This window comes from Nyctereutes procyonoides, unplaced genomic scaffold (genome assembly GCF_905146905.1).
Source record: "Nyctereutes procyonoides isolate TBG_1078 unplaced genomic scaffold, NYPRO_anot_genome, whole genome shotgun sequence".
NCBI lineage: Eukaryota > Metazoa > Chordata > Mammalia > Carnivora > Canidae > Nyctereutes > Nyctereutes procyonoides.
In genome coordinates this window covers 11,827,881-11,847,678 of record NW_026575044.1, presented here as the reverse complement: position 1 = coordinate 11,847,678, position 19,798 = coordinate 11,827,881, and the positions used below count along the sequence as shown (strand labels likewise).

Genomic DNA, 19,798 nt, shown 5'->3' with positions numbered 1-19,798 from the left:
CCCTGGCTAAGCTGGGCAGAAGGCTGGCTCCCCAGGGACCAGATCCTTCGGGGGCAGCGCCCTGGACTTTCTGCACACCACTGCCCTCCGCTGGACACCGGGCCCACGCTGCTGGGGCCGCATCCGTCTGTCCGTCAGTAGCAGGCCGCCCTGGGTCTCCTTCCTTCCCCATTCTGGACACAGCCACCCGACCAACCGGTTTCTCGGTTGGCTCCTCTTACCCTATTTGTTTCGCTTTGACTCCATGTAACCCAGGAAGGTACTGGAGGAACAGCAGCTGCTTTAACTCCTGGCACATAGTGGCTTCCACGAACACCGCCTGAAAACCAACATAACAACCCACAGCCTCTGGCAAGCTGCGGTGTCGAGGACTGTTACTGATTATTAACCTCAGAATCCCTTGTAGGACCTACACCTGCTCGTGAACTAGACCCCCCTAGGGTGCTGACCATGTTTGGAAGTCACCCCAGGAAACAAGAAGGCTTCAAGCAGGACAGTTCAGTTGGTCATTTCTATCTTAAAAACAATAAAACCTTTCTCCTTTGGGGGAAGATCAAGGGAAAGGGAAGTCCACATGCTCTGCCAGATTCGTGGGTTACACTGCTCTCTCCTCCCCCGTGACACGCTTCCTATCTCCGGTGACAGGGATTCATGGATTTGCCTTATTACTTCTGCCCTGACCTCATTCACTTAAAGAACTTCGCCCTGCACACGACTGGCCCATAGAAGGTCTGTAAGGCACAGGTACTGAATTCCTGGTGGTCAAACCCAGGATAGGAGTGGCTTAATTTGCCAAGAGCAATAGTAAAATAGGCAAAAAAGAAGGCATCACAAGCATCGCTCATAAATTGCTGCGATTTGCTGAGAAGTTACGTTCATCTCCCCAAGTGGAACTTGGGTTAGCCAAGGGCCTGACAGGCATGGATACAAGAGTCAGGCTCAGGGAGGAGGGCAGAGCTGAGCAGAAATCCGGGACGGGTGCGTATGGCCCAGGAAGAACCATAGAGGGTGAGCTCCATCTGGTGCCTCTGGCCCACTGCTGGCGGAGCTGGGGGCGCTGGGGACCAGCAGAGAGCCAGAGCAGTAAGGCCCCAAGGGGAGAAGGCAGGCAAGGGAGAAGGAGGTCAGAAAAGCCAGCGGCTGGGGAGGTTTTAAGACGGCAGGGTGGCCAGTGCCTTAAGCGCAGCTGAATAATCTAGTCAAGGGATTGAGAGTTGCCTGGGAGAAGGGCAACGTGAAGGTCAGTGGGGACCCAGCTCAGGGGATCAATGGAAGTGCAATGCTGGGAATCCTGAAGACAGGACAGTGATCAAGGAGGCAAAGGCTTTTGGTTTCCACCTTGCGCCCAGGCTCCCTTCCATGGGTCCAGCTCCCCTCTTACTACTGGTTACAATTTCTAAAAATCAAAATTAATCATACCACTTCCTATTGTGTTTAACACCTGCTGGCTTGCCACTGGCTGCCCAATGAAGAGTAAAGTCCTGTGCCAGTCAGTCTGTGGAGTATAATTTATTCTTAGATTTGGTGTCTTTCTTTCTTTCTTTCTTTCTTTCTTTCTTTCTTTCTTTCTTTCTTCTTTCTTTTTTTAAGATTTTGGGTTTTTGGAGTTTATCTTTATTTTTAAGATTGTATTTATTTATTCATGAAAGACACAGAGAGAGTCAGAGACATAGGCAGAGGGAGAAGCAGGCTCCCTTCAGGGAGGCCTGATGCGGAACTTGATCCCAGGACCCCGGGATCACGACCTGAGCTGAAGGCAGATGCTCAACCACTGAGCCACCCAGGAGCCCCAAGATTTTTTTTTTAAGTAATCTCTACTCCCATCCATGAGATCAAGAATCTCATGCGCTACGGGCTAAGCCGGGCAGGCACCCCTCAAACTTGGTTTCTTCATCAGCTAGAGAGGACAGTCGCACAGATCCATAATCCCTTGTCCAGAATCCTTGAAGTCACATGTGTTTGGGAATCCACAGCTTGTTGGATTACACAAAGGGAATATGGCACGCTTGCCATGCACCATGTGATGCCACAAGCAAAGACCGGGCTCCACCCTGTCCTCAAACACACCAGGTGGGACAATTAAAGACTCCAAACAACCTTCTAAGAGGTCAACTTTTCTACCAATGGAGTTACTAAGATACTTTTGTTTGTCGGAGCTTTTCAGATTTTCAGAATTGTGATAAGGGCTGGAGAACTGCCCTCACAGGGTTGTTTTAATGCCCAGATGGGATCCATGGGTGTGAAAATGAAGCCAAGTACAATTAATAAGGGGCACTCTCAGATAGCCTTTCCCAAGCCATGTCTCTACAGCTGGAAAACAACCTGCTTTAGAGAATGCATTGAGTGTAGTGGGGGGGACACTGGAATGTTCCAGGGCAGTTCCCCTCACACCATCCTGGTTTCTCTGTCTTCAGGGGCTGGAGTTGCGCCAAGCTCAGGGATGCAGGAACCCCCAGTGCTGGGCACCCTCACCAATGAAATCCCTGATCCACTGTCCCCTCCTCCCAAAGCTATGGTCTCTAGGAGGCAAGGACTGGATCTGCCTTACACTTGCCCAAGGTAGACATTATGTCCCTCATTGTGACAGAAGGCAAAGGTGTCATTGTCTCAAGTTCTACTGTCTTCACCTCCAGGCAAAAACCCCTCCTCCCAGAGGGTCATTCTTCCCGACCCTGCCCTCTCTGCCCCTCACTGCTGCTCTCCCACCCCATTCTCAATACCCAAGTCCCTGGCCCCTAGTCATCTTCTTCATCCCATCCTCTTTCTTATTGGTGACATTCATTAAGTATGGATAACTCAGCCTCACCAGGAACTACTGCTCCTCTGAAATCTCATCCAACTGTAACTTCAGCTCCTCTTTCCTAATATCCAACCTCCAGATGTCCTTGACACCTTGGTCCCTGAACCTCGCTCTCTCTCTTTTTAAAGATTTTATTAATTTATTCATGAGAGACACACACAGAGAGGCAGAGACACAGGCAGAGGGAGAGGCAGGCTTCTTGCAAGGAACCTGATGTGGGACTCGATCCTCCGATCCTGGGATCATGCCCTGAGCCAAAGGCAGATGCTCAACCACTGAGCCAACCAGGCGTCCCTGAAACTCTCTTTTGAACCAGTTAAATACCCACCAACCTAGCCTAGATCCTGTGATTTATCACTTCAATCATGCTCTTGCCAGTACCTTCAACATTGCTGTCCACTTGTCTTCCTGTCTCATGTACACTGCAAATCCCTACTTTGTGTCTTTTCCACTGCAAGAGCCAGACTTCTGGATGGTAATGGAAAGAGATCCCAAAATGTGCAGATTAGGGCTCTTCCAGGAGTATGATCTCCACCTGGGCCTTCAGCTCTGTTGGACATACTGGGTTTCTGGTCTGCTTCCTTACTCATTTCTTATGACGGCTTTTCCAAATCTTCTCAGGGCTCCAAATAAATGCTTGCCCTCCTGTGTAGATTCTCACCTACATGTCACTCAGCTTTTCCTCCTCCCCATTGCCCCCAGGACAGTGGGGGGCCTCCTCCCGTTCATGCACCTGTTATCTCTTGTCCTCCCTTTCCTGTTCTCCCTTAGATCTTCTTCTCCTCTTCCCTTGTATTGATAAGCCCTCACATCTCTTAGGATTCCTTCTCTTAAAGTCACAAACAGGCACAAACTCATTCCATCTTAAAAAATAACACTCGGGATCCCTGGGTCGCGCAGCGGTTTAGCACCTGCCTTTGGCCCAGGGCGCGATCCTGGAGACTCGGGATCGAGTCCCACGTCGGGCTCCTGGTGCATGGAACCTGCTTCTCCCTCTGCCTGAGTCTCTGCCTCTCTCTCTCTCTCTCTCTCTCTCTCTCTCTGTGACTATCAATCAATCAATCAATCAATAAATAAATAAATAAATAAAAATAAAAATAAAAATAAAAAATAACACTCTTCCAGGGTACCTGGGTGGCTCAGTCGGTTAAACGTTTGAATTTTGACCTCAGCTCAGGTCCTGAGTTTAAGCCCTTGGCTGGACTCCATGCTGGGCATGGACCTACAAAAAAAAAATAAAATAAATATAAAAAAATAAATATAAATAAAATAAGAAAAATAATACTCTTTCTTTAGTAATGTCTTCAGGCCACGTTCTGATCTCTTCTGCGTATTGTTGGGGGTCTGTTCAGACGCGTGTAAAGCAGCTGCCTCCACTTCTCCACCTCTTCCGGCCAATTCCACCCAGACCCCAGTGTGACTGAGGCTCCTCTGGCCGAGGTTACCAATGAGTGCAATCAGTCGACTCCTTTCGGTGTACTTGTGCCCCATCTGCCACCTGAGATCAGACTGGTTCCTCCCTCCTTAGAACCTGTGCCTGTCGCAGACCCTCCCGGCCTCCTTTTATCTGACAAGCTCTCCTCTGCCTCTTGCAGGCTCTGCTCCCTCTCTCTCACCCTGTGTTCGTGTGCCTGTTCCCTGGAGGAGGGATCTATGACGCCCTATTTCACACCCCTGCTGGAGTTTCAGATGGAGACATCCAGCTTGGCTACCAGACGGCTCCACCCGCATGGTCTTCCCCAGCCTCCCCCACCTCTTGTTTTCTCTCCCCTGTGCCAGCCAGTGGCACCAGCCTCCGTTGGTCTGGGCCAATGACTCAGCAGGCCCCTCCCCAAGTCTGCATGCACCTGTCCACTCCCCTGCTAGGGCCCGAACTCAGATCCCTGGCACCCCTGCCTCTACTCCTGGAGGAGCATCTCAAGAGGTCTCCCTGCCTTTGGGTTCGCAATGTAGTTGGGGGTGGGTGTGCAGCTGGAGCCCCATAAAATGTAGCGGACAGGAAAAACTAATCTAGTATGCAGAAAGCAGACCAGTGCCGGCCTGGGGGGAGGGGGGCGGCGGGGGGGAGTGGGGGGCGGTTAAATACAAAGTAGCACGATGGGACTTTCTGGACTTCCCTTCCTGACTGTGCTCCTGGGCGTGTTGCCTTGTGACCCGTGTGTATACGTATAGCCTAGTCAGAGTGCATCACACTATATGTCTCTTTTTTAAGATTTTATGTATTCATTCATGAGAGGCACACAGAGGCAGAGACAGGCAGAGGGGAAGCAGGCCCCCTGCGGGGAGCTGCATCGGGCCCGGATCCCAGGCCCCCGGATCGCGCCCGAGCGAGCGGAGGGCAGACGCTCAACCGCTGAGCCACCCAGGTGCCCCCGGGCTGCAGGCTTAAAGCCGGCGTGTTTCCCTGTAAGATACACCTCCGTCCACTTGATGAAGGCCGGGTGCTCCTCCACGTCACCCCGCTGCCTGCAGAGCCTCCTCCCGCTTCCTCTCCCCCTCCCCTAACGCCCACACCCGCCGTCCACCCGAGATCTGGAACACAGCGGCCGCGCCCCGGCCCCGCGCGCCCGCGCCTCCTCGGGGCTCCAGCGCACACACTGCCCCGCTGCGCGCCTGCGTCCGCGTCTCCCCTTCTCGGCCAGGCTGCGGGCGGGCAGGCGCCGCGTGGGGGCCGCAGGAACCCCGGGCCTGACCACTCAGTCCCGCCCTCGCTCCTCCGGTCCGGACGGGGGCGCTGTCCGCACCTTCCCCCCGGCTCCCCGCTCTCGACTTCTCCCGCGAGCTCCCAGAGCCGCCGGCTCGGGGCTCCGCCCCTCCCGGCAGCATCCCTCCTTTCCATTGGGCGAGGCCGGGCCGGGCTGTCCAATGGGACGAGGCGGTGGTGCGAGGCGGCGCCGCCATCTTGGGCCGCTGGGCGCCCCCCCTCCCCCCCGCACCGGTCTCTGGCCGCCCGAGGTAGGTGGTAGGTGGGCCGGGCCGCGCCCCCTCCCTGCGTCCGCTGCGGACCCACGATGCCGCAGTACCAGACCTGGGAGGAGTTCAGCCGCGCGGCCGAGAAACTCTACCTCGCCGACCCTATGAAGGTGCGTCCCCGCGGGGCCGCTGGCTCGCCCCGGGTCAGGATGTCTTCCCTGCGGTCCGCGCGGCCGCCAGAGGTGCGGGGGGTGAGCCCAGCCCGACCCCGCCGGGCGTCGTGGTATCCACGGGCTCCTCCCCGAGGCTCGGGAGGGGTCTCGGCGGGTCCCCCAGGGCGCCCCGGGCCGCCTTCCCCGCCCCCAAGCCCCGAGCTTCCGTGGTGCTGCGGGTGGTTTACGTGTCTCTGCCGGCCGGCTCCTCCCCCTGCGGCGGCGGCCTCCAGACCCCTCCCCGCCGGTCTGCGGCGTCGCGGCCCCTCGCGCCTCGGACTGCGGGGACGTGCCGCCGCCGCCGCCAGGCCCTGAAGGCCGCGCCAGCTCGGAGGCGTGCACACCCCTTAGACCCGAGGGCCTTTCTCAGTCGGAGGTCAGTGCTTCGAGTATACGAGCGTGTTTGCACCCTCTTCTCAGGGAAACGCCCCGACACAGAAGCGTAGGGGCCCATTCGTAGCCCCCGCAGACGTTGCCACGAATAGATGCCTGAGCTCCTTCCGAAAGGGCCCAGAAGCCCCAGTGACGGGGATTGCAGCGTTCAGACCTTGATTTCTCTTCCTCTCCGGTTTTCACTTATCTTGGTGTCAGATCCACAGACGGTTTAAAATAGCTCCTCGCCAGTCAAAAAAAAAAAAAAAAGAAAGAAAGAAAGAAAGAAAGAAAGAAAGAAAGAAAGAAAGAAAGAAAGAAAGAAAGAAAGAAAGAAAAGAAAAGGTCTTGGTAGGTTTTTAGACCTAGATGAGTAACAAGAAGCCCTGAAACAGTGTTTATCCGTTCTTTACAATAAAATGATGTAATAGTAGCAGATGATGAAATGAGTTAGGTTATGTTTGAAATCGGGTATTTTGTGTATGACAGGGTTTCTGGCACTCCCGTTGGGTTGACACCACCTCCAGCCCCCCCCCCCTTGTTGTAGGGACATGTGTATCCACGCAAGCAGCGCACCCTGAAAACGATACAGGATTTTTGTCCAGAAGTTTGCCCACAGTACACAGAATGTTTGAAACCCTGACATCAAGAGCAGTCCTGCTTTAAGAATGTGGTAGGAAGGTGAACACAAGGTGGGCTGTGAACAGAGCCGGTCTAGAAGGGGCAGGATGGGGAGCTTCTCAGCTCTTCACCCCACGGGGAAGTCCGGGGCTTAGAAACTTTGCTGGGTTTCAGCTCTGATTTTTAGATAGGGGAGGGGAGGAATGGGGAGAGGACCTTGGCCAGCAGTGTCCTGGAGTGCCTTGTATGTGACAGGCACTTTGCATGACACGTCCTTACGGATATGATTTATGTGAGCAGTCAAGACAGTGTCTGGAGGTAGACTGATGGACAGTCTTTGATGCCTTAACTGGATTGCCTGGTCTAAGAGAGAAAGCTAATACCTGAACCCAGTTCTCTAAACCCCAAGTCTGTGCTGTCTCTGCTAGTCCACACAGCCAGAACAATAGGAGACTCGGAACCTGTTTTACAGGATTCTCTGTCTTCTCTCCCACCCTCCTGGGCTGTCGAGTGTACCTGTCACCCCTTACCATTCTCTCTCACGTTGCTCTCATTGAAGGTGGCATTACTGCTGGACCACGTTACAACCTCTCAGTCCATCTGCCTTTTTAATCCCTCCTTCACTCGTGCCACAACTGTCAAAAACAGAAATGGAATTCCTTCCGTTTCCCACTTAAATACTGGTTTCCCGTTGATCGCCGGGTAAAGCACAGACTCCCAGTCCACAGTGTGACCCTCTCCAGCCTCTCTGGCTTTGTCCTCCCACCCCATCCAGCATCCTCAGAATTTAGGTCTTCATTCACACTGCTGCTTCACCTCTGTCCTACCCTCTTCCCTGAAGCATGCATGTTGCAACGGCCACCCTTTGTGAAGCCTTTTAACAGGTCCCCTTCCCCCAACTTAAAGCACTGTTTTCTCTTTGAGCATTTCACCTGTATATCCCCCTATAAAAGGACTTCATTCATGCTGTCTTGTGTTTGGTTACTTTGGTTGGTTGAGTTCAAAGTTCCTAAGAGAGCAAGAATCTTGATTGCTTTCTCTCTGTGGCATCTGACCTGGTAACTTAGATGCCCCTCAGTCACAAAATAGATGCTCTGATAGTACCTTGGAGATTTTAACTCTGACTTCTCATGAAGCCAACCAGCGTTTTTCTAACTGAGAGTTAAAACTTTACATAGTTGTTAGGCTTAATACATTTTAAAGTTTCTTTTTGTTTTTGGAGAACTGAATTTTTTAAAACACGTAGAATTGATTTAAATAGCCCAATATATATAATCAGGTATCTACAGATAATCTAATTATTGTAATTTGTGTAAGTGCTTGGTGAGTTCCCTTTTTTCCTTCATCAAAACACATCTCAGAGTGCTGTGCCTTTTCCCACCCCTACCCCTCCAATCCCAGGGGAGCAGAGACATGGGAAAAGCTGAGGTGACAGCTCTTCACAGCCCTGTTCCTTTAGTTTCCAGAATTGTCTTGAGGCTTCTGTTTTTACATCATAACCATTTAAAAATTAGGTTCCTATTTTGGCTTGTAGATACAGGCACTTTTTTAAACAGCCAGTTAAACAAGAGTTATTTATATTGGTCAGCAAAAAAACGGACTCCACTGCAGTACGCTATTTTGAATCTGTCATTTAAAAAAATAAAAATGGGGGATCTCTGGGTGGCGCAGCGGTTTGGCGCCTGCCTTTGGCCCAGGGCGCGATCCTGGAGACCCGGGATCGAATCCCACATCGGGCTCCCGGTGCATGGAGCCTGCTTCTCCCTCTGCCTATGTCTCTGCCTCTCTCTCTCTCTCTCTCTGTGTGTGTGACTATCATAAATAAATAAAAATTAAAAAAAAAAAGAGATGCTTAACCAGCTGAGCCACCAGACGCCTCAAGATCTGGGTATTCTTAATGCCAAACCACCCTAAGAGTCTCATGGACATTCCCTGAATATGGATGTGTTTCAGGAATTTTCAGTATATCTCTTCAAACGTTGCAAATAAATATCTAACTTTCTAAGAAGTCTTTTTAAGAAATTATAGCAATAGGATGAACTAGAATACTGTTTTGTATCTCATTTCAATAATGGTGATTACAGTAAAGATGCCTTTAGATGTTTTGGCTGTTAATTCTGAAAGGATCCTTTTTAGCATACCCGAAGACTAAATTATTTATGAGAAATGCTTTCTGACGTCATTTTTTCTAAATATGTATTTTTATTTCAGGCACGTGTGGTTCTCAAATATAGGCATTCTGATGGGAGTTTGTGTATTAAAGTAACAGATGATTTAGTTGTAAGTATACATTTTTATTTGTTGCATACTTCCAGATTTGTTTGAGATTATTTACATAGAATTTATGGAGATTACCCATTAGAATGTTTATTTTGCATTTCATTCCAAAGTCAAAAACCTCATTCTAGAAGCCACGTTCATGGGCTCGGGGAAATAACTTACTTTGTTGATGCAGTATGTCAAGTGTAACCTAATCACTCTCTTCAGATCTTAAGCAAAGGAGCATAGAGACTAAAAGTGGACATGGGATAGAGGGCTCCTTGTGAGCATGGGGGGAGGAAATGATGGCTTTGTGTAGTGCCTTCCCTCCTCCCTAGCTGCGCAGTCTCATCACTTCCAAGACCCTCTGCCACCTGATGGCTATATGCAGCAGTTGTCCACTGAACTACTCTTGCTGAGAGCCCCACAGCAGCCGCTAATTTCCAAACCTGATAATCTCATCGGTTCACATCTTATTGGACTTCCTTGCTGCTTCTGATACAGAAAACCACTCTGGTGGGAATTATTTTGGCATCTGTGGCTCCATTTTATCTTATTTTTCTGTTTCTGTCTTATTACTCTTTGCTGATAAATACTGGTTTCTTCAGGATTCTGTCCTGGGTCATCTTTTCCTACTGCTTCTGGAGGCACCCATTCAGTCATGGAGCCCAGGGCTGCCTGAATCTAGGTCTGTCTCCAGATTTGTACATTTGGCTCACATTTTTCTTCTGACTTCCTGACTAGCTCTCTGCTAGGCCTCCTTACCTTGGTGCCGCTCACAAGTAGCCTGTCTGGAATGGGACTCCTTGTCTCTGCTCCAACTTCTGCTTCCTGTTAACTCTCCTGTTCTTATGTCCCTGGCCCTTGGACAAGCTTGAAGAGCTTGTATTTTGATCCTTGACATGCTCCAGGTGCTCTCCCAGGCATGTGGGAGCTACTGGCTCGATCACCCTCGTCTCAGTTCCTGTCATGGTCACTCTATCTTTGCTGTGGCTCCCTGAAGATGAGGGTGTCACCCTCACCTGGCTCCTCTGCTAGACCAGTCTCCCGAATGTGTCCCTGCTGTCCAGTTGTCCAGGGGGATCAACTCTGGGAGAGTTGAGAGAGGGAGAGTTGATCCAGTTGTCCAGAGGGATTTCTGAACATGCACATTCGGTGGTTACAACCCTGCTTACTTAGTGGCTCCTCATCACTCACGATGTCACTGCAGCCTCCCATCCCCTCTACCGTCTGTCACATGTTGCTGTGGGACTCCTGAGACGAGGTGGGTTGTCCTAGACCTCTGCCTCTGCTGGTCCCTTTCTCTTACTGTGGCACTGAATCCCACTGCTGGCCTAGGTGGCGAGATGGGGACTGACTTTTCAAAACCCATCTAGAAGGATTTCTTCATCTCTTGCTTTTCTTTTGGCTCTTTTTGTGCTGTATCACCATTGTTTTATCAAGTGTGTCTTTTTAGTAGTAGATTATGAGTTTCGGGACTCTAAGGTGCAGAAAGACGTTTCCAGTGACTAGCATGGTGTCCTGACCCAGAGAGCACTTATAAACAGGCTCTTAATAGATTAATTCTCTAAAAATTTCATAGTGATTAAAAATCCCTATCTGTCTGGTCGTATGTTAGATTTTATATATTTGTGTTCACGGTTCCATTGTGAGGTTGCATAAATTCAGACTTTTAATGATTACCATGTCTTCCAGGAACCAATTAAATTTGAAGTAACTGAAAATATGAAGAATGAAGAGAACCTTGAGCTGTAGTGTGCTAGACCTAGAGTGAAGAGACTTGAATCCTAATTTAGCCATTACCAGTGTTTCGGCCTTGGAAAAGTTCAGGCCAAAAGTTTGGCTTTATGGGCCTCAGTCCCTTATGTAAAGTGTCATAGTGGTAGTCTGCTTCCCTCATTGAGGTGTGGGTAGTAAACCACACAGGTGAAAGTACCTAGCATCAGTGCCTGCCTCTTAGTACATCCACACATGTGTGCTTGAGCCTGGAGCCTTCACATTGAGGACCGTCCCAGTTGTGAGGGGCACACAGAGCGTAGGTATATCTGCTGAGGAGAAGTTGGCATGTCCTGTTTTAAAATAGGAAAAAGTGCAGAACTTATTTTGATACAAAAGGCTTTATCTCAAAATGATGACTTTGCATCTGGTAACGATTAAACATAATTAAGGATACAGGGATGGCAGTAGTGCCAAGAACTTTGTCACATTGATGATTCCTGTGACAAAATCAAAATATGAAAAATGCCTTCGGTTTTCTTTCTTAAAACTACTGGAATTGGTCCCTATTTGGAGGAGGCTAAAACACAAAACCATCCTCCTAAATAGTAAACATATGAACCAACTCCCAGTGGTAAAAACACTATTTTCTAATAACTCTTGAAAAGTGTGTACACTTCCCTTGCTAATTTGTTTTAACTACTAATTCCTTCAGAAACTCAGTCTTAGGCTACATTTATTATAATCACCATGTGGCTTTGACTTTTTTATAATCCTATTTATGCATCATTTCTTCTAATCCCATAACTGATGTATAATATTTTATATGAATCTGAAATTTTTTCTCTCAAACTGCAGTGACAATGTAGATAGATCCTCACACAGCAGGTGTACTGAAATTGAAATGATGGAAATTATTATGGCCTCTTTACAAGATTGTTACACAAATTTCTGCAATATATGGATAACAATTTTGAGTGATTTTTAAAGGCAAAATGAGTTCAGACCAGTCAGGGATGATAAGATTGAATTATAAATTACTTAAGTTGATGAATATTATTGTAGGATCATTCATTCCCTATAAGACTCATGTGAAGCCTTAAAATGGGCTAAAGAAAAATGGACATTTTATTACAAAATGAGGGAAAGAGTTGCCAGCTTAAATTTGATATTTTTGAAGACTCTAGAAGAACAAATAGTTTCGGAGAAACCATAAGCAGATCTTAAGTATCTATCTATTGAAGAATTTAACTTATAGCAAGGAAGAATTTGGTCTGGATTAAAAATTGTGTAAGCCTTTGGAAAATCAAGGTTGGACAGATTTATCTGGTTTAATTTAGATCATGACCAGCTGTGAGCAAGGGATGTGGATTTTTTTTTTTCTTAAATTACCATTACTACCCCTGCCCCATTTCCCAATTTAACGAGTAGGGAAAGCCATCCTAATATTGGTATGCTTTTCCCAGTTGAATTAACTCAATTTAAAACCCAGTTTAACTTAGATAATCATGACCAGATCCCAGGGAGAAAATAATCTGATTCTAAGCCTTCAATTCTCATCAGATCCACAGCAGGACTTCGTATATTACTTAATTGGTCATTTTTGAGGAGCTTCTATTAGAGTTCATTTAGTTTTTTGCTTACAGCAGTGGAGTTGGAAATACTATAAGATACTAAAGAAACGCGATTGCTGGGGGCTTAGAAACTTGAGTGTTAACTGCCTTAGTATGACCTCTAGAGGGAATAGAGCAAAACACAGTAGGAAGAACTCTCTATTTGTACCCAATCCTACATTTGCTATGTTGTTGATAATCTAGTTTTACACAGTTAATGTGTACTTTTAAATTTTCTGACAGTGTTTGGTGTATAGAACAGACCAAGCCCAAGATGTAAAGAAGATTGAGAAATTCCACAGTCAACTAATGCGACTCATGGTAGCCAAGGAATCCCGCAATGTTGCCATGGAAACAGACTGACGGGTTTGAAATGAAGATCCTTCATGTTCTTAGGAAGTAAATATCTTTTGAATCAGAAAAAGTGTTGGGAAAGAAAATACTTTATGTAACTAAGTGGGCTCTTCAGAAGTGGGGAGATCATTTTTTGTACTTTGTTTTTTAATGTTTACTTTAGAGAGCTAGGAACGTAAATGCTTTCAGGTAGAAAGCCTTTATTTATTTTTGAAAATTGAACAAGAAATGATGCATCTGTGTTGGGAAACCTTTTGCAGGTTGATGTGGAGCAAAATACGTAATAATTCTTTGGTAAGTTTGTACCAGTAATTTGAAAATGAGATATCAGTAAAAGGCAGTTCTTCCTTAAATTTAATCTGTCTTTAAAAGAAAATTAAATTTAACCATTTTGCTGGATTGATGTATTTCTTTTGGAGCATAAAGTTTGTGCTATTGATGACCAACAAACATAAAATATGGTAATTGGAATTACCTGTGCACAGCAGTGTACTTGACTATGTATAATATAGTAATGTAGTCTCAGTTCTATCTAAAAGTAATCATGGAAATGAGTATGCTTTACCTAAAACTTTTCCAAACTTAAACTGTATTTTTGAATGTAAGGGATTTGTAGTATCATTAGCTTGTTGAGCAGGGCCTTGCTTTAAATCTAGTTTCCAGTGCTCAAAACAACTGCATTTACTTGAAGCGCATGAACAGATGATCACTAGTGGACTGAACCACCATATTACGCAAGTATTTGCTACAGATTTTCCATCTATATTTTCTCAGAAGGGCTAAAGATTATTTGAACTGTTAAATCTTTGCATATGTCTGTGCCACTCCTGCCTGTTTCTCCCTGTACTTAACCAAGGTGTTGAACATGACTGTCACAACTGTTATTTTTTCCATTAAGCCAGAAGGATATCATTTGATATTTATCGTATAATTGTAACCTCAGTTTTACCATCTCAATGTAATGTTCACATGTTGCTTCCTACATTAAAATATTTTTTGTTAGGACTTTGTCGTGTTGAGCAACATTTTAACCTGGACAATTCTGTCAGCCACATGAAATTTTGCATGTTTCAGAGAAGTCAGTGAGTAAAATATTATATGAATATACATTGTTCCTCTTGAAGTGTATAACTTCTCGAGAATTAATGATTTTTTTGACTGAGATATACTGTATTCATTTAATGTAAGATGAGCCTGATGAGCCTGATTTTGTTCTTGGTACTTTTTATTACATGACTTTCTCTTAAGATGTCTGTTGTTTGCAAGGTGGTTTTCTTGATTAAGAAAAGTAACATCAGGGGCGCCTGGGTGGCTCAGTGGCTGAGTGTCTCCCTTGGCTCAGGTCATGATCCCAGGGTCCTGAGATCAAGTCCTGCATCAGGATCCCCGCAAGGAGCATGCTTCTCCCTCTGCCTATGTCTCTGGTTCTCTTTGTCCCACATAAATAAATAAATAAAATTAAATAAAATAAGTAAATAAGTAACATCAAATAGTAAAGGAGGTTTGGGGATTGGGGTGAATTAATGGGCTCACTGGAGGATTTTTTGACCTTCTTTGTTCTCATTTACACCTGCTTTTTAACACTATTTATTAAAATAGTGTTAAATATTTATTAAAATAACCTGAAAGGAAGGACCTGGGATTTGGGTTCCTTGAGTCCTTGTAGCTTACAGCAGAGAGAGGAGAGCAGAAGTTGCAAGCAAGCAGCCTGGGCTACAGTCTTGACTGGCCTGCTTCCCAACTGTGGTCTTATGCTTCTCTAAGCCCCTGCTTCCTTCTCTGGAAATTGGGCCGACAGGATTCCTAGGACATGAGGAGGATCAAATGGTAGAACCTATTGTAAGCCCTTGGTACAGTACCTGGAACACTGTAATGCTCAGTAGATGGTAGCCGCTAGAAGTAGTCGCTGTATTTTTCAGGGCAAAAAGTATGGGTAGCTCTTAAGGTTTATTTCATAATTTCCATTGAAGGATTATTTAGAGGTAGCATCTGCCTTTTCTGCTGAGAGCTGTGTCTGTTATTAAATGCCATTTTTGGCAGTTGGGAAGCAAAACAAAACTGCCCCCATAGAGAGTGTTCTTACTGGGGAGAAACAGAAATCCTTAAATATAAAACTTGCGTTTATTTGTGTCTGTACATATTAAGAGAATTAATTGGTAAATGTATCAAATTTCTTAAAGACCATATAAATAATAAAACATCAACTCATATATTCTGAAAATTACAGTGCTGTATACTCAATATTTTTTTTTTTTTTTGTAATCATGAAGTATTTCTTGACACCATAATCACACTTAGCTGGGTTAGTTTTTAGCAAACATGTTAGAAATATATTTGATCAAACACTGCTGACTAAGGTAATCCATATGAAGTCACTGTAGTAATTGGGATTCTGGGTATTGCAGTTAAAATTTCATTTTGTTTTTCTCTTCTAAAGACCCACTCTCCTTGGAGCACAGAGTTCATTAAATAAACATTGCTATTTGGCTACATATACTCTCTACTGTAAAGGATTGGATTCTCCCTCTTGGGGTACCTAGTCTGCCAACTTTCTGTCTTAAAAATATAAAGTCTCGGGGCGCCTTGTGGGGACGCTCAGTTGGTTAAGCATCTGACTCTTGATTTCAGCTGAGCTCATGATCTCAGGGTCATGAAATCAAGCCTGTGGGGGCGTGGAGCCTGCTTAAGATACTCCCTCTCTCTCTCTCCCTGTGCTCCTCTCCTTCCTCATTCATACTCATTCTCTCTCTCCCAAAATGTGTGTTTGTGTGAATAATATATTAATAATATATATTATTATTCATACACAAAGTCTCTTCACCCACAGCCCTAAGTCATTGATTAGAGGCAGTGTTGGCAGCATTTTATAGTTGATACTTTCTGTTACCCTTAGAAAAACTAACATTAACAATTGTATGATGGTAATAGTCTTCAGAGTATTCTAAGACTAATTCAAAATGAGTGAAATGTGAAATTAATTGCCCAAGAATGGTTAAAGGTCCTATCTTTTCTTCTTACTGAAAATAAAACTGAAAACCAAATCCCTACATTTATTGCACTCCTTCTGCTCATTTTAGTAAAAAATGCCTTGTGGTAATTGCAGTATCATCATATTTAGTCTTCTCTTTAAACACAGGGAAGATGTTCTTTTGCTACTACAGTTGAAATCTATGATGATGCGAGAAGAGAATTAAAATATTTCATACCATTTCCTTACATTAAAAGCATTAGTTGGGGGAGCACCTGACTGGCTCAGTGGGAGAAGCTCTTGGTCTCAGGGTCATGAGTTTGAGGCCCATGTTGGGTGTAGAGAATAAACTTTAAAAAGCACTAGTTGGACTGGTTCCCGATAAGGTGGAGCAAGCTCATGCCACCATGACTCTTTCACCAAATACAGTTGTGAGCGCATGAAGCAGCTGTGTGAGGACTCTGAAAAAAAACATCAGGTGGATTAGGAAGAAGATGAGACTTGGAAGTACCATTGAACCAGTGATAATTCACCATTTTCCCCCTCTGGTATCCCCCAGCCCAAACTCCACCCTGGAAGGATGATGGATAGGAATGCTGGGGTGGGGATCCCTGGGTGGCGCAGCGGTTTGGCACCTGCCTTTGGCCCGGGGCGCGATCCTGGAGACCTGGGATCGAGTCCCACGTGCATGGAGCCTGCTTCTCCCTCTGCCTGTGTCTCTGCCTCTCTGTCTCTCTCTGTGTGACTATCATGAATAAATAAAATTTAAAAAAAAAAAGGAATGCTGGGGTGCAGACAGGCCACAAGCCCTCTCCGTCTGGTTCAAGGAGTACAAGGGGATCTTCTAATATACCCAAGAGAGTGCAGAAGTCCTTTGTATTGCTTTCTTACTCTTTTGTGTTCTCTTACACTGCCCCCCATCTCACCCCAGCAATCCCATGCTGGTGACAGCATCCACTACTGGCAGTGGGAGCCTGCGGGAGCCAAAACTTGGGGAGATGACCCTTCCTCTCCCGTACAGTTTTGTCTCGAAGAGGGTATAACCAATTCCCATTGTGTTTTTCTCTCTGCCCTCCATCAGTTGGCCCTGGATGCAGACACAGTGGCAAAAGTAGTCTTCTGGCCAGATAACTAGAGATAGAAGGAATCAAAGTACCAGAGAGATCACAGGGAGGAAGGAATTCAGAAAGTGACTTCATTAAGTTGTTTATGTACCTCTGGGTCCACTGCTAAGCTCTATGTATGTGTGGATCTGATCCTTTTCAGCAGACCAAAGACTAATAGACCACCACCCAAATCCCGGGCCAGTAACTGGGAGGCATTCACATGTGATCCAAAAAGCAGTGTATTGATTTTGAAAGTTGAACTGACATCCCAAACTGCACTCTGAAGGCTATGATTCCAGTGTCAGTTTAGCTTTCAAAACCTTTATCTGATCTCACACACCTGAAACTTGTGTAATGTTTTATGTCAGTTTTGCTGGAATTTTTTTTTTTTAAATAATAGACCTTTGCCTACAAGCTAATCAGGTTGACTGCCTGCTGAAGCAGAAACTCAGTATTTTCCATAGGATTTAAACAAGACTTAGAGTTTAATGGCAGTGTTCAAAATGTCAGGGATACAATCCAGAATTAGCTGGCATACCAGGAAATGGGGAAAATCTCAATTCATAGAAAAAAACAATCAGGAGATCCCAGCACTGAAATATCAGATGTTGAAATTATCTGACAAAGACTTTAAAGCAACTCTTATAAAAGTGATCCAGCAAGTAACCAAGAACATTTGTAGACAATGAAGAAACAATCTGCAAAGAAAAAAGTTATAGTACAAAATGGAGATTTTAGAACAGAAATACACAGTAATCAAAATTTTAAACTCCCTGAATAGTTTATTATAATGGAGGAAACCGTGAACTTGAAGATAAACCAAGAGAATTTAATCAAGATCAGAGGAAAAGTTCAGGAAACAACAAAGCAAAACCATGAGCAGAGCTTCAGAGATCTGCCAGACAATAATAGGTCTAACATTTGTGCCATCAGAATCCCAGAAGAGGAGAAAACATGATGCTGGAAAAGGGTGTTTGAAGAAATACTGGCTAGACACTTCCCAATTTGGTGAAAAACTTAAACCTATGGATTCAGTAAACTCCAAGATACCCACACCCCACACAATCATAATGAAAACTGGACAATACTCTTGAAAGTAACCAGGCAGGGAGCCTGCTTCTCCCCCTGCCTATGTCTCTGTCTATCCATGTCTCTCATGAATAAATAAAATCTTTAAAAAAAAATAAAAATTGTGCATACACCTACTGTCCACACAAAGACTTACATGAATTTTTTTAAAAAAGATATTCTTAGGGTGCCTAGGTGGCTGAGTTGGTGAAGCGTCTGTCTTCAGCTCAGGTCATGTTCTCAGAGTCCTAGGTTTGAGCCCCATATCAGGCTCCCCACTCAGCACGGAGTCTGCTTCTCCCTCTGACCCACCTCCATTCATGCGCAGTCTCTCTCCTCTCTCTCTCTCTCTCTCTCTCAAATAAAATCTTAAAAAACGAATAGTATTTACCCCATAGGGTTGTTATGAAGATTAAGTGAATTAATACTTGGGGAGCACTTAAAACGGTGCCTGGCACAGTAATAATATCTGTGTGTTCATTATGTTTAAAAAATAGGAGTTCTCGGAATCTGTGGGTGGCTCAGCGGTTTAGTGTTGCTTCGGCCTGGGGCATGGTCCCAGAGTCCTCATTAGGCTTCCTGCATGGAGCCTGCTTCTCCCTCTGCCTATGTCTCTGCCTGTCTCTGTGTCTTTCGTGAATAAATAAATAAAATCTTAAAAAAAAAAAAAAGGTCCTCTATGTGTTCAGAATGTCCTTTGTAATGTGTGTTGCAAACGTTTTCGCCAACCTTTTTCTGTGGGAGATTTGGTTCCTTGGCAACCAGTTCCTTTCCTGTGGCTGCCATCTCAAGTTACCGCAAGTTTGGTGGCTGAGAACAACATGAATCTATCCTCTTACAGCATCAGAAGTCCTGAACAGGTCTTAAAGAGCTACTGTGAAGGTTCAGTAGGGTAGGGGTTGTTCCTTCTGGAGCCTCCAAGGGAGAATGGGTTTCTCTGCCTTTCCCAGCCCCCAGGGGCTATCTGCCTTCCCTGGCTCATGGCTCTACGTTACATCATCCTCCCCACCCCATCACTTCTGCCTCTCTGACCTCCTTGCCTCCCTCTTGTAAAGACCCTTGTGACCATGTTTAGTGCCCCCCACATAGCCCAGGATCTTGTCTCCATGTCAATCCCATCTGCAACATCTCTTTTGCGACATAAGGCAGCAAATTCACAGATGCTGGGGGTTAGGGCGTGGATATCTTCGGGGGAACCATCACTCAGCCTGCTACAGATACCTTTTGTCAGACACAAGTTTCAGATTGGGATGAGAGCCAGTCTCCTACTCCACTCCTTAAGGATCGGGTCTAACATCACTCTTCTTGGCACCCCTGCCCACCCACGACTCACAAGCTTGTGAGGCCACCCAGGGCCAGTAAGGGATGGGAGCTCTCACTCTGCTTTTCACCCCCTGGGTGGACCAGCTCTGAGATTCATTTTAGAAAGCTTAGAAGGTTCCACAGAAGGCAGCACCAGCTGCCCAGAGCAGTGGTCAAGTTGAAAATACATCCTCATGGGGCTCCTGGGTGGCACAGTCTGTCCAGCTCTTGATTTCAGCTCAGGTCATGATTTCAGGGTTGTGGGATCGAGCCCCACATCAGCTATTCAGTGGAGAGTCTGCTTGAGATTCTCCCTCTGCACCCCACCCCCAGAAAAAAAAAACACACATCCTCATATCTTCTTTTCCTCCTTTACATTTTTACCTCCTGGCCCTTATTCCTGTCCCTAGAATGACATCCCAAATAAGCTACTTACATGCAAGCCCTTGTCTTACACTCTGCTTTCAGGGAGCCTAGATTAGAACAACAACAAT

At 45.9% G+C, this 19,798-nt stretch overlaps 1 protein-coding gene across 1 annotated transcript; it reads left to right on the top strand.

Moving 5' to 3' along the window:
* The first annotated feature begins 5,723 nt into the window (after positions 1 to 5,723).
* SRP9 (signal recognition particle 9) lies at positions 5,724 to 15,084 on the top strand. Its single transcript, XM_055324095.1, has 3 exons — positions 5,724 to 5,883; positions 9,130 to 9,198; positions 12,750 to 15,084. The coding sequence occupies exons 1-3, from the start codon at positions 5,812 to 5,814 to the stop codon at positions 12,867 to 12,869; spliced, it is 261 nt and encodes an 86-aa protein (XP_055180070.1). The 5' UTR covers positions 5,724 to 5,811; the 3' UTR covers positions 12,870 to 15,084.
* Positions 15,085 to 19,798: the final 4,714 nt, after the last annotated feature.